We start from the raw sequence: 14900 nt of genomic DNA on the forward strand, positions 1-14900 counted from the left end.
GAGAAATCCTGCCTCGAAAAACAAAAACAAACAAACAAACAAAAAAGGAGGATAACAGAGTTAGGTGTGGTGGTGTACACCTTTAATCACAGTACTCCAGAGAAGGGTCTGTTAGCTCTAGGCTAGCCAGGGTTACAGGGTGAGATCCTGTGTTAAGAAAAAAAGGGAAGAGAGGGAGAGAGGAGAGGGATAAAGGGAGGGAGTATTAATAATCTTATGGTGAGGGTCTGTGGGAGGAGTCAGAGAAGTCATTCTTGGCTACGGGGTGAATTCCAGACAAGGTTGAAGCAAGGATTATATGAGGTTCATCTTAATGATCATCACACTGATGATGCCCTACCAATGCCCAGGGAAATGTGAACTTGAGCAGCGGCTGGGCCTTAAATTACAAGGACAAAGATATTAGAAAGGGGTGTGTCAAGGAAATCTTTATTAATCAGTCCTGCTGTCTGAGATGTTTACAAGAAACACCACTGACACTGAACGCTCAGCATCACAGGCTAACTACGCCAGACTGAGCATTTGGAGAGACCGAGACCTACAACTCCCAGGGTGCACCATATCTCGCCCCACCCATAACGTCACACCTCCCGTTCACTAGCCCCCAATTGGTAGGCTTTCCAACTCAAACTACAAACCCCAGAAGGCCCTACATCAAATGTCTTATCATTCCAGCTTATGACCAGGCTTTCTGGCCGTATTGCATGCTGGGAAGTGTAGTTCGACGGTGGCCGTGTCACTCATGGCCGCGGTACGCCCCAAGATGGGGGCTTTGAGTTCCAGTTCCTTTAACAGTCCGGCTAAAAGTATAAACTGCCTAGGCAAGGCTTAGGAGACGCTCCTGGGTGAGGGTTTTTCTGCGAAGGTGACTGGCTTTACGGGCCTCGCTAGGTAAGAAAGTGGGCTGGGAAGGAGGCAGCGGCGTTGGAGGTGGCCGAGACCAAATGAAGCTAGAGGAGGGAGGGGAAGGAAGCATCCAAGTGGAAATAAGTACTGGAGGCAAAGTGGGGCGGGGCTTCCACTCTACCCAGGGGCTCGGGAATTGGCCCAGAAAGGAAGTTAAGTCCAGGTCCCAGAAAAAAAGGGTCGTCTGTATGGGGTGGGGATGGTAGGAGGGGTGCATTTGTGGTTTGTGGCTTATTGTTGGGACCCTCATCCCTTAGTCTCACCTCCCCGACTGGGGTGGTCGGTCAGCATACCAGGCCTTGCCTGTTAGGTAGATCACCCTACTTGAGCACAAACAAGACTCGGGAATTGTAACAGCTGCTGGCTGACTGAAGTGTACCATTTGTGAGAAGGTGTTTTAGGGTGTTTAATAAAAGGGAGTATTAGCAAAGAAGAAAATCTTAAACCCATTAAAAGTTTAGAGTCTAGACCCTCCTTTGACGACTAACCAGTGCTACTGGAGTATTTCCTGTATTATAAACATAAGGCTTGCCATTTATATAAGGCTTAGCGCAAACCCAGCCAGAGAATTTGGTGTTCTGACCCCTGCTTCTAGAGCATTGTAAAACTGGTACAGCCTATAGGAAAATAGCTGGGGTAAATTAAATCACAGCACAACATAAAGTGTATAAGATGGCCATTACTTTGCAATGGATATCTGATTTTCCAAGTATGTGGCAAGAAAAGTTTAGAACTATGCTCTGAATTCACCTGGTAATGCGTAGCAGGTGAGTTGACAGTTGAATTCGACCCTTTATATCGTTGTATCTGGATTTGGTATAGTTGACCATTGCCTTCCTCTCCCCCACATCTTCCCTTTGCTGTTGCATTTTGGAAATCAGATTTTAAGGGCAGCTGCTCTAGCTTGCATTGGTCCACCTGCAGATTGGTTAACAGAAATGAAATGAGTATTGAGTACATGGGAAGAATTTAGTGTGCAGTCTCTAGGAGGCCTAATGTTCTTTTTCCTTCTTCCAGGTTGGAAACAGGCTATTTTAGCAAGTGTCACGACATGGTATGTAGTTGGTTGGTCTCTTTCTATCAAATCCATTCTCCTTTCTAGTTTAAAATGTAGTCTTTGTCCTTTCTGATGAAGTTAGGTTTCACTGTAAAACTTCCTTGGGATCTGCCAACTAACTCACATGGCTAGGGAATGGGAAGGAGAAAAATACTTCAGCTGAAATATAATCAGTTTTGGATTTACTGTTTGCTTTTCATCAGGATCATTATTTTAGCATATACTACTTACTCTGTGTGTGTCTGTGTCTGTGTATGCACGCATGTGCTTTCATTTTAATTATAAAACTCAGCTTGTCCTTTTAGCTTTTTCTAATACATTATCTGGAACAAAAGCTTGTCAAATCAAAGTAGACTCATAGTGAACATCATTTTTATTTCAGTCTTTCTGCCTTCCACAGCTTTTGCCAGCTTCCCAATTAAAAGGTGACATTCCTGCATGAGCCTGTATGTATTAAAATGTCCTTGCCACTTACAGAGGAGCAGAAGAAAAAGATTGAAGAGAATCGACAAAAGGCTCTGGCCCGTCGAGCTGAGAAGTTATCAGAACAGCCCCCAAGCGCAGCTTCAGGCTCCACTGTTTCTGGCCCTTCCCAACCCCAGCAGGGCCGTTTTGTGACTCTCCCAGCAGGGTCTTCTCAGCCAGTAGGCCATGGTGTCCCTTTCAAGCAACAGAATCTCAATAATTCATTCCCTACTGACCAGAGACCTCACAGTTCCGACCATTTTCAGCCCAGCATACCAGAACCCGCAATGGGGATGTGGAAGATTCAAGGAGAGAGATCTACAGCATGCTCTAACCCTGCCCCAAGTCCTGCGAACATCTCTCACCGACAGCTTTTGGGTTATAAGTCAGATCAGGGTCATCCCCAGGCTTCTCATAAGATCAAGTTGACACCCATTGCTACCACAATGCAGGAGCTGATGGCTAAAGGACCGAGTTCCCAAGACACAGCAGCTTCCTCCTCTGGACCATTTCCCAGGGATCCGGAGTTAGAGGCCAAGACAGTGAAGCCCTCTACCTCTGGGCAGAGTGGTTTAGACACTTTTTATGCCTTAGGGGGGGAAACACCTAGAACAGAGGTGGGGAGACCCCCAAAGAAACTGCAAACCTCAACCCAAAAAGCAAGCTGTCTGCAAGGAACTTGCATAAGGACTGGAGATCGTTTTCGGGTAAAGATTGGCTACAGTGAAGAGCTCATTGCGGTGTTTAAATCTCTGCCCAGCAGACACTATGGTAATAAGGCTTTTTCTATTTTTGGACTCTCTTCTAACAGTTTCTCATAAATATTAAGAGGGCACATTGGCACATTACACTTTTCTATTTTAGCCAGCGTTTCCCTCCTCTGTAATAGACATTGTCTGAAGCAGCTGTCAAACTGAGCTAGTGCATGGCCATAGAGAAAACTTCCCTTGCGGAGGAGCCAGCTCCTCTGCCAGGTGTGCCATACGTAACTGTAGCGTTGAAGCCTAAAAGCAGTAGTTTGAAATCCATAGTTTTCTTTTTCCTTTCAGGTTTTAAAGTGATAAACTAGCTCGGTGATGTTCAGTAGCGTGCTGGGGCTAGTTGATCTGTGGGGAGAGCTGGGGTGTGACTAGCTCTGCTATCCCTCAGAGCTGCTGCTCATACCATTGCCCCACTACGTGGCCATTCAGAGGATTTGGGTTCTAGTCCTAACTGTCTCAGCCCACTAAGTTAAATGACTTTCCTGGGCCCAAACTGCTATCTCCATGAAACAGAAGTACCTGTGTCTGCTGCTGTCTGTCTCATGTAGAGATTTTTTTTTTTAAGTCTGTAAGAGCCTGCCAATCAACAACCTTGACTTTGGCCTCTACCTGTGTGTTCACTCTTACAGAGTGTCAAAGAACAAATAAGGGAAAATGATCAGCCTTCCGTCTATTTCAGATCCTGTTACCAAGACATGGGACTTCAGCATGACTGACTACAGAGCCTTGAGTAAGTGAGAAGTCAGCAAGGGCTTGCACCAAATGGTTCTATGCTCTGGTCTCTTCTCAGCCCAAAGTCACATGATCTCCTATCTCTCCTAACAACCACTTTACAAATGGGCAGATGAAGTCTCTAATGAGTAACTAATGCAGACACACACCTGTTCCCCTGGACGGCGGCAGCTCCAGCAGTGACAGATAGCAGTGTCAGGCCTTGCTCCCCGGGAGAAGATTGCTTAGCCTCTGACACTGGTTAGTGAACCCCAAAGTTCAGAAGCTCAGGCAGGTCCATCCTGTGGTGTCCAGTCATTGGCAGCCCTGGGTGCATCATTGTCTTCTGAGTAAGTAAGACTTACTCTTATGCCAGTGTTTCTATCTTGTTGAATATTTAGCTAGGCAAAGATGTGTTACATTTATGTTGCAGAGTATTGTTTTTAACGTTGTGAAGGGGTGTTACATTTGTTTCTGCTGCCTTGATGTAAAGATGTGTTACATTTATTTGTGCTTCATTTGTTTAATTACATAAAAATGTGTTGCTGTTTCACCTTGCCTGCCTAAGGGACCTGAACGCCAATATCTGGGCAGAAGAAGAGTAGGTGGCGTTTGTGGGCAGAGACAAAAATAGGAGAGAATGAGAAAAAGAGAGGAGAGAATGAGGGAGATGCTCAGGGTCAGAAGCCAGGCAGCCATCAGCCAGCCAGACATGGAGGAAACAGGAAAGTAAAATATACAGAATGAAAAAAGAAAAAAGAAACAGATTAAAACAAGAGCTTAGATAAAGCCAAGCATTCATAACTTACAAGTTTCCATGTCTTATGTTATCTGGGAGCTGGTTGGTGGCCTAAAAGAAAGCCTGGTATACTGATCCCTTGTCCCGTTGTTTCTGTCAAAGAAATTGCTGTGACTTTTGTTCCCCATTCTCCCCTGGTTCTCAGCAGCCATGTCTGTACCCACTCTCCCCTGCCCATTTCAGAAGCTGAGGGCCCATGCTCAGGTCACTTCTCTGAGGATGTGGCATATGAGAGAATTCTTTGCTTCACTAGGACATTTTCTGGGGAGCGATGGGCCAATTTCTACAGAATTTTCTCTTTATCTCCTTGATCTCTTCTTTGTAATACTTGTTTACAAAAGTGGCATCCTGCTCTCTGATAGGGCTGCTGTGGACTGGACCTTGAACAACAAACCTGTTTGCTCAGTTCTGAAAGGAAGGAATCCGTGATCAAGGTGTAGGCAGCCTTGGTCTCTCCTGAGGCCTTTCTCCTTGACTTTTTCTTTAGTATGATTACTTTTTAGATGAAGTTGACTGGAGTATATGGGTCCTCCGGGTATCCTGAAGTCCCCTGTTCCAGCTTTGGATTTACAAATTGCATTTCCATTTTTAAGTTTCATATAGGTTTACCACTTTTGTGTCTTTTTTACACTTTTTTTGGTTTTTCGAGACAGGGTTTCTCTGCAGCTTTGGAGCCTGACCTGGAACTCCCTCTGTAGACCAGGCTGGCCTCGAACTCACAGAGATCTGCTGGCCCCTGCTACACCACCACTCCCAGCTTTTGTTTTCTTTTTTAAATACTGAGGATTAAACTCGAAGCCTTGTGCATAGTAAACAACTACTCAATCACTGACTGTACACCGTTGGCCCAGTTATTCTTGTTAGCATTGTCAATATCAGTAAATATTATCCCCAACAGTTACTGATTTAAATGTGTCTATAGATTGTGCGCACACACACACACACACACACACACATACCCTTTTTTTTCCCTATAGTACTAGGTATTGAATCCAGGACCTCAGATGAGCTAGGTCAGCACTGCAGTATTGAGCTATATCCCTAACCTGGATTTTGCTTTTCTAACCCTACCCACACTCACTACACAATACACAGAGTGTATTAATGCCCAAAGAAGGAGAATTCACTAGGCCCACAATCTCTGAACTCAGCCATTGCTGGCACTTTGACCCTGTTCATTTTTTTCTGTCATTTAAGTAAAACAATGTTACATTTGTATATAATTTGTACTCTGCCTTTCTCATAGATGTTTTTTATTTCAATGAAAGCCAGCAGTTGGTTTTGTGTGATGAGTATTTGGGTATCATCATTATAATGGACCACTATGAACCTCAAAATAGTTTGCATTATTGAACATGGTAAATTTGTACTTTGTCTTTTCCCAAATTTCTTACTGACAGATAAACAAAACAAAACATGACTGCATAATGTTTTGTTGTATGGCTACAGCAGAGTTGCCTAAATCATTTTCTTGCAGTTTAATTTGCTTCCTGTTTCCTGGTTTGGCATCCATAAGGAAGCCCTGTGTGGGCAAGTTTATGTCTGTTTTTTTGTCCCCAGAAGTAGAATCATGATGGTCACCTCTTAAAACTCATTCCTGTCTAGCCGATTTTCCCTGAAGGCTTTTTCTAGTAATGTGACTGACTTTCTTTCTGTGGTCATCTGTAAAGAGAACACTTCAATTTTCTAGGCACTTTCCCTTCTATTTTCTGATTGGCCTTCCTATTTTTTAAGTTTTCTGCAAATGTCTTAGCAATTTTGCCTTTCAAATAAACGTCGGATTTTGTTTGTTTCTTTCTTTTTTACCACAAAGCATCAGTGATAGGTAATAAAATAATGTGGAAAGCCATGTATTTGTGGCCCGTCAGTCCTGTTTCTCAACCCCTTGTTCTTTAAGCAATTGGTAGAGTAGTTATGCATGGGGTCCCAAGGGTGCTTTGTGGTGTGTTAACTACAGCAGATTCTCAAGTACAACCGAGTTACTTACAACATTTAACACCATCACAAGCTACACCCTTTTGTTAATATCTGATACCTTGTTGTCTTTTTTTAATTTCAAAATTTTAAGGAATAGAAGAATTGTTTGCCCCGCCCCACCCCGCCTTTCTGAGTGTCCTGGATAAGGGGAAAGTCATCCAGTGTCATCCACCTGATCAATTTGGTCCTTTCCTCCTCTTCACAGTGAATGCAGCCAAGCAACTCTCCACGGTCTCCCTACAGCCATTGGAAGGGGTTGATGGCAGTGTCAGGGGACAGACCAGCCTTCCCTCAGCTCCTTCCCTTGCCTTTGTCACAGGGAGGTGCATGCTCATCTCCCGGGCCCGCTTTGAGGTTGACATTGGCTATTCGGAGGAGTTGATCGCACTCTTTAAACAGATGGACTCCAGGAATTACGGTAAGTGATTGATCTCTTTGAGGTCTGTGATGGCACTGTTCGTCTCCGTCTTTGGTCAGACTGACTTTCCTGATAGAGATACAGCTATATCTACAGGACAGTGACAGCTTGGTTGTCACAGAGTGAGCACATGATGGCAGCTGCTTTATCTCTAAGCTATCCAAAAACAACACCCCACCTGCTGTCTTACTTGCCTTGTCAGTGGTGTCTTCACAAATGCAGGTGCATTGCGACTTTGACTTTAAAACCCATTTATTTTAGCCTTAGAAGAACAGAAAATCAGTAGTTGCCCTACAACAAAGAAATACCTTTCCATACCCTAAAACGGTGTCAGACTTAGGTGTGTATAGGAAACACCTAGGAGGCTGATTGCTAACACTGTAGCTGCGGGATGGGGTGGGGCAGGGTAGATGTGGTACCAACCGCAGGACCACCACCACGTCCATCATGAGAGCTTGCTGGAGGTTCATGAAATTGGACAGCGAATGAGTGTGTTCTGCTTTCTCTCTCCTTGTTGCAGATGCCAAGACCAGGAAGTGGAGCTTTCTTCTGGAGGAGCACAACAAACTGAGTGAGAAATCCACCTCTCTGTTTTTTATCACGCTGTTAACCTTAGTAGCAGCCTTAGCTTTATTTAAAACGGCTCTGAAGAGAGGTTTCTCCTCCCTGCTGTCCTAATAGTGGTAGCTCCGTATGCTTAAGGGCAGAGTAGCTGGATGAAGGATATGTTGGGCTTGTCTTGTTCAAGCCTACTGGCACCAGCAGTTTTGTGACAACCATTCAGACACAGGGCTCTTGATCCATGAGGCAAGGCGGTGCTGTTGAAATGCCCAGGTCCTTGAATCCTTCCTGCCATCATAGACAGTTAAAGTGAAGGATGTAGACTTGGGAAATCAGAGGAGTGTGCCAGGCTTACAGAGCTGGGGATGGAAGTTACTTTAGACAACCTCTCGGTTCACCTCCAGAACCCAACGACCAGAAGGTAAAAGAGTGTTGTGGTTTGAGGCTGCATCATGGGTTGCATTCTGTCAGATGCAGAGGTCTGGACCTGATGTGAAGAATTTGAACAGGACTTAGAGACTGACCGAGAGCAAGGATGTGTGCACAGCTACCATCACCACCAAAGAGAGCTGCCTGGTCGGCTTACTGCTTTCTTCCTTGTACCCTTCTCAGATGGACGAAAATTCTAATATGCCAGAGAAGGGTGGTTGTGGTCATAGCCTGTTCTGGAACACTAGTCTTCTCTAGGTTAAAGCAGTAGTGAGTTGTCACAATTGTGTTCCCCCTTCCTGGGTCCCTGTGGACTTATGGGGCCTCCCAGTTGGTGGGAGGAGCAGTGTGTTGGTGCTGGTCATAGCAGTGAGCTGGCCAGTACTGGGAGTGAGGAGGCATAAGCTACCTGTCCATCAGTCAGGCTAGGGCTTTGAAGAAGAGGGCAGAGCTGGGTTGCTTTCTGTGCCCCCTGTCTCCTGACTGACTTCGTAGTTTCAGATAGCAGGAAGATGGGTCACTGTTTTGTGCCCCACTTGTTCTTTTATTAAGAAAGGGCGTCTTTGGGCTGGAGATCATAAAGTTTGCCTGGCATACCTGAGGCCTGTGTTTGATCCAATGTGTGTGGCGTCCCATGCCTGTTACCCCAATACTCAGGAGGTAGAGACAGGATCAGAAGTTCAAGGTCATCCTTGGCTACCTAGCAAGTTTGAGGTCAGCCTGGGCTGCATAAAACCCTATCTGAAAAATAATTTTCTTGTTTTTTAAAATCCGTATCTGTCTCACTGGCAGACAAATACAAAGGAATCAATAAATACAAAGGAAAAACTTTTTGTAACTTGAAGAAGGCCTTGCTATAAACCTCAAGGTTAGGTTGAATAGGACGTGGGGCTGTTTTAATATCATAAAAACTGGCTGAAACAGGAAGACTGGTCACTGCAGATCTGAAGCGCTCTGACTGCTGTTTGGAGCTTTGACTCCAGGGAACTATTGGCCTAACCTGAATTTCTGATGAGAGGCAGGAGTTAGTTCTTTTCTGTCGATTCATTGTTTCCTTGACCAAGAAAGACAAATATGTGAGCAATAAAATTCTCTGCCTCTTTTGGGCAACGACGCAGGGTACGTGGTATTGGCAGGTGAGTGCAGTGCTGGGAAACGGTGCAGCAAGGCCCAGCCTTCCACGGTGGCTCCTAATAGACCTTAAAATGCCTAATGAACTCTGAGTTCTTCACGCAGAAAGATGCACATGAGTTTGTATTAGACATTAGTAATTTTCTGGGCCCTAAGTCGGCCAGTCTAGATTTATAATTTTTATATGCTTTTTTCCTGGCTACATTGTCTCAGTAAGGAAACCTTTGTTTGCCGTACTGGGAACATTTTGGAGTCACAGTGAAGTCAGTGGTGGCAGAAATAAGCTTGAAACTCCTACTGCATTTGTAACCTGACCCATTAAGTATTTCGGAAGCCAGCTCTAAGCACTGAGAGGCCAGAATGGCTACTCTGAAGAGAGCCTGGTTCCCACCTGGGTTCAGTTGCCATGGTGCTGCAGTCCTGAGGAATTTGCACCTTTCTTCTCACCTGGAGGTCCCCTTCCTCGTGTGCGAAATCAAATTATTGGCGCCAAGCTAGTTGAGCACATGCGTGAGAAGCTAATTAAGAAATAGCAGTGAAGCCTGAGTGTGTCATCAAAGACGTGGTGAGAGTCATTTCCTCCAGGAAAGTGACTCTCAGAGGTTTCTCTTCTTTCCAAGAGAGTGGACGCCTTCCGCCCGCAGTGAAATTGGCATGAGGCCTTTTGTTTTCCCTGGCTGTCACAGTCCAGAAGGGTTCTCCATGATCCTGTCTTGTCAGCTGCTGTTTGGAAACACTAGCATCTCTCAGCTGTGTGGCTAGCGCATCCTGCCAAAGAGCTTTTTGTAGAAATGACTTCTGTATGACTCATGAAGCCAGACAGCATGTGCCTGTCATCCACCAGCACCAATGAAAGGACAGTAGACAGCGTTGGCAGGGGCGGAGTTCTCAGGAGCATCCAGTGAGCTGCACTAGTAACACAGGACTTTGGAAGCAGAGCTGTAGCATTGGGTTCTTCCCCTTGGAATGGTTGAAAGAACTGGGTGCTTACAGAGAGGCCTTGCAACCAGCAGCTGGGCAGCTCCTAGCTTTCTTTCTCCAGGTATTTGAATTCTGAAGATTGCTAGAATTATGATGCAAATGGCTTCTGCCAAGTACATTGAATGCTCAGTATACTTGAGGAAATGCTCCTGAAGTGTGTATAAGTTAGCACATTCAGATTTAATTTAAGAGATTAAAAAGTATGGAACAGCCCACTTGATACTAAAGCCATCAGCCTTACCTAATCTATCGTTAATTCTGTTTTCTGTTCATGGAAATTTTCCAGAAATGGTGTGTGTGTGTGTGTGTGTGTATGTGTGTGTGTGTGTGTGTGTGTGTGGGTGTGTGTGTGTGTGTGTGTGTGTGTGTGTACCTATGTACGTACATACATACATACTATATATTGTGTTTGAGGAGAGAGGGGATGTATATCTATGTGTGTCATAGCATGTGGCACATGTGATCAGAGGGCAAATTGTGTGTCTTTTATCATGTGGGTTCTTGGGATTGAATATAGAGTTCTAGCCTTGGTGGCATGCACCTTTACCTGCTGATCCAACTCACTAACACCTGATACTTATATTTAGTAAATGTCAAAGATTGAATTTTAAAAAACTGAAAATAATCAAGCAGCTGAAGCTAGAAGCAGATGGCACAACTGTCCATGTTCACATTTGTGTTAGTCCCAGTAATGAACTGGTGGTTAAGGTCAAGAACTTCTGGAAGACTCTCTTAAGTATTAAGAAACAGATGATCGGGCTAGAGATGGCTTCCAAAGGATCCGGGTCAATTCCCAGCACCCACATGGTAGCTCACAGCTGACTGTAACTCCAGTTCCAGGAAATCTGACACCCTCATACAAGCATACATGCAGGCAAAAACCCCAATGTATGTACTCTAAGTAAATAAATCTTAAGAAAAAAGAAACCACTGATCATGATTGTTGTTGTTGTTAAAGAGAACCATAATTTTAGCAGCAAAAAAAAAAAAAAATTGTTTTAGCCAGGTGGTAGTGCACACCTTTAAGGGAGGCAGAAGCAGGCTGACTATACAAACATTTTATACTGGCCTAGATAATACTTTAGGCCTTTGGACCATGCAGTCTCAATCCCAGCCACTCTACTCTGCCACTCTAGTAGGAGAGTAGTAGTGGATAACCCATAATCCAATGACATGGGCATGTTTGTATAAAAAATTATCTTATTTAAAAAAACAAAAACAGGGAGCAGACTTGTCAGGCCACAGGCCTTTGCTCAACTGACCCCTGCTTCAGAGACTAGGTCATGAGCAAGTTACCTTCAGAGTAATGGATTTTGGAGTGTCTGGCTCTCTCTCTCCCCCCCTCCACCTCTCCTTCCCTCCCTCCCTCCCTCCTTCCCTTTCTCTCTCTCTCTCTCTCTCTCTCTCTCTCTCTCCCTCTCCCCCTCTCCCTTTCTCTCTCTCTCTCTCTCTGTGTGTGTAGGTGTGTATAGGCATGCATGTGCCGTAACATGTATGTGAAAATCAGGAGGAAACCTCTGGAGTCTTCATTTTCTATCTTTGACACTGGGCTCTTTGTTGCTTCTCTGCTGTAGACATGAAGGTGGCTGGCTGGTCCAGTAACTAACTCCTGGGGATTCTCCTGAGTTTTCCTATTGTCTCCCTGGAGGTTCCTGGAATTACAGACTCATGTTATACATCTGGCTTTTACATGAGTCCTGGGCATCCAAACTCTGGTTCCCACATTTGCATAGCAAGCTCTTTTGCTCACTGAGCCTTCTTTACACACTTGCACTCTCCATGACAGATACTTTAGCTGCTTCACTATAGAAATGACAACTATAAAACCCTCTCAAGAGGAGAAAGTTATTCTTATATGAAACGAGATTGAATATGTGTTTTTCTTGGTTTGGGGCCTGTGCGTGGACTTGGCTTTTTGATATTGTTTGTTAATAGCACTACTGTCTTTCCAGTCTAACTTGGGAACCTCTAGTGTTCACTCTGAAGAGCAGTGTTTCTTCTGCCTGTTGACAGAAGGTGATTTAAGGGTTCTCTCTCTTACCCCAAACTCTGAAGCCATCAGAATGAAAACAAGCCTAGAATCATTCTTTTGAAGACTTGATTTTTTAGGATTGTTCTGGGATGGCTTGAATGGCTATTTTAATAGCTATGGGTCTTTATGTATTTGAATGGAACTATGTAGTGAGGTAGTCCTTCTGTAGCACTGACCACGCCCATTGGGGGGTGGAGCGATGGGCGGAGGTGACCTGAGGAAGGAGGTCGGAGGGGGCCAGGAAGGCGCTCTCTCTTTCTGGCGTGACTCGGACAGGAGAGGATCGGGTTGAATTTCCTGGTGTTCATCTGTCTAGGTTGTAAGTTATTTCTCCCTGAATAAACATCTATTCGGCCTATTTGTTTATCCTGATCCTTATTTACCGCAATAGAACTATAAAGAAAGAAAATTACTTTAGATTGAGAAAAAAAATCTTAAACATCAGACAGTTCTTTCTAGTATTGTATAATCAGCCAAACCACTTTTGTGTTGCTGAATACCCTCTTATCTATAGGTATTAAGGTCTAGAGGGAGGGAATGCTGGCTGTTATTTGATCCAGTGCCCAGATAGTGGTGTGTTCTGCAGTTAGCCCTCTTAAGAAAAAGGCATGTAGCTAACACCATTTCTCTTTTTCCGGGTCTTTTGGACTTGTGCATTCTGGCTCACACACCTGTGTTTTCTCTTTCCAGTTGCAAAGTCACGTGATCTCCGACAAGTTCAGCTGGAACCTCTGCCCAAGACAGTGACCCTGGCATTTGCATCTCAGCTGGAGAAGACGTCTCTCAATGCCAGAGCCCATGTGCCTGAAGCTGACCTTTCCGGAGTGGATGCCAAGCTTGTGTCTAATCTCATGCCCTTTCAGAGAGAGGGCGTTAGGTAGATTCCTGGCCCTCCTCTTGCTGTCTTTCACTTGAATTTCATCACTTAGCACAGGTGGGGTTCAAGTGCTTCTTTTATGAATACTTACATGTATTCATATGGGTACGTGTCTGGAAGCATCTAGATTAAACATTAAGCATTAAACAGCCAGGTGTGCTATTAGCAAAGCTTATTGTTACCATTGGTTTCCAGTTCTATGAGTTAACCAGGACTTTGGATTGCAGGTGTACAGCAACCCAGTTCTCATCAGCTGAAGGAAAGCGATTTCTCCCCAGAATTCTCTGCTTTAGTTCAGCCGCCTTCTTAGCTTGCACCCTGCTCAGCCAGGTGCTCTTTTCAGGGGCTTGTGGCTGGTGTTCCATAGTTTGGCAGCACAGACTAAGTGCTGTTTCCGTGTTGCAGAAAGGGAGGCTGCTTCTTGGGGCTGCTGAGAGGGCAAGGGAGTACCCCGACAGGATGCTCACTGGCCCATGTGTGCTGGCCTCAGGTCCCCAGAGAGCTGCATCCTGGGAAGCTTAGCAGAAGGCCAAGGGCAGCTGAAAAGTCTTGTAGTGCCCGCAAGCCGATGAGAAGAGATGACTCTGTTTTTCCTGCGTAAGAAGGAAAGAAAAGAGCTATCCACCAGCTCGTTACTGGGTTTCTGAGCCAGCAATCAGTTTTTCACAAATTAGGTGAAAGAGGACTAGAGTTTGGAGCAGGGGACCAGATGTCTGAGGCATAGACTCTTTGTAGTTTCTCAGTGATTCATCTGCAACACCAGCGAGTCATTTCACTGTTTGTGCTCTCATGACGTCCTCCCTTCTGTGGGATGGTGGTTATGACAGACACTGTTCCTCAGTGTTGGGAAGGTGCCAAGCATCAGTCCTAAGCGCTTTTTTACTGTTCCTCCCAACTGTGGGTCGGGCACTACTTAACCGGTCTTACTGTTGCAGTTGGAGGTGTAGCCAGAGGCACAGCTACTGAGTGGTAGAGTAGAGATTCCAGTCCAGGGCTGTTTCAGGTGCCTGGAAGCTGCTGGTCTGGGAAAACCCTTTGCTAAAGCCAAGTTCTCACCCTCTCCATCCGTCCTCTTTGCCAGTAGCTTTAGTCACTTTGAGCTTCACTCTGCTCCTGAGCGTGCAGACTGAGCCTTGATCCCCAGAATGCCGTCTTTCTAACTCCACCGACTCTTACTTCTTTCTGTCCTTTCTGGGCACGTTTCTCAAGGGAGATCAAACCCCTGGACGTGGATGTTGCGTCATGGTCTCCCATGGTCCCCTGTGATCCTGTGCTTGGTTCAGGCCGAGTTTTCTCACTATGGCTTCACTCTTGATTCCATGGCCTGTCGTCTTCTACATCCTGTGTTCCACTCTTGACCCTGTGGCCTGATGTCTTCTGTATCCTCCTCCAGTGTCCGTACCATTCATTCCGCATCTTCACTGTCCGTTCCCTCTTCCTGTTCTGCTTCCTAAAAGGTTCCCACCCTGCCCTTTCTGGAAAGAATCTTGCTGAGAGCAGGGCCCATTCTCGTCAGTGTCGCAGGCTGCATAGAGGGGGCCTTTGGACCCTGTGTGGTGGCAGGGTAATTAGCAGAATGGTCCCATGCACTGTGACATTACCTTACCCTGTCTGTCTCCTTGCAGCTTTGCCATATCCAAAAGAGGCCGCCTACTACTTGCTGATGACATGGGCCTGGGGAAGACCATCCAGGCCATCTGTATAGCAGCCTTTTACAGAAAGGAATGGCCACTCCTGGTGGTCGTGCCTTCCTCTGTGCGCTTCACCTGGGAGCAGGTTAGATCTTCGTGTTAGA

General features: G+C 45.4%; 1 protein-coding gene across 1 annotated transcript in view; it reads left to right on the forward strand.

The window, feature by feature from the left end:
* Positions 1-758: 758 nt before the first annotated feature.
* The window catches only part of Smarcal1 (SWI/SNF related, matrix associated, actin dependent regulator of chromatin, subfamily a like 1), a 41597-nt gene continuing 27455 nt past the window's right edge, over positions 759-14900 (forward strand). The window contains exons 1-7 of the mRNA XM_051190439.1: positions 759-891; positions 2364-3199; positions 3869-3919; positions 6882-7094; positions 7615-7665; positions 12919-13105; positions 14731-14881. Of these exons, the coding sequence (XP_051046396.1) occupies positions 2422-3199; positions 3869-3919; positions 6882-7094; positions 7615-7665; positions 12919-13105; positions 14731-14881 (1431 nt within the window). The 5' untranslated portion in view covers positions 759-891; positions 2364-2421. The remainder of the gene's footprint in view (positions 892-2363; positions 3200-3868; positions 3920-6881; positions 7095-7614; positions 7666-12918; positions 13106-14730; positions 14882-14900) is intronic.

This window comes from Phodopus roborovskii, unplaced genomic scaffold (genome assembly GCF_943737965.1).
Source record: "Phodopus roborovskii unplaced genomic scaffold, PHOROB, whole genome shotgun sequence".
Taxonomy (NCBI): Eukaryota; Metazoa; Chordata; class Mammalia; order Rodentia; family Cricetidae; genus Phodopus; species Phodopus roborovskii.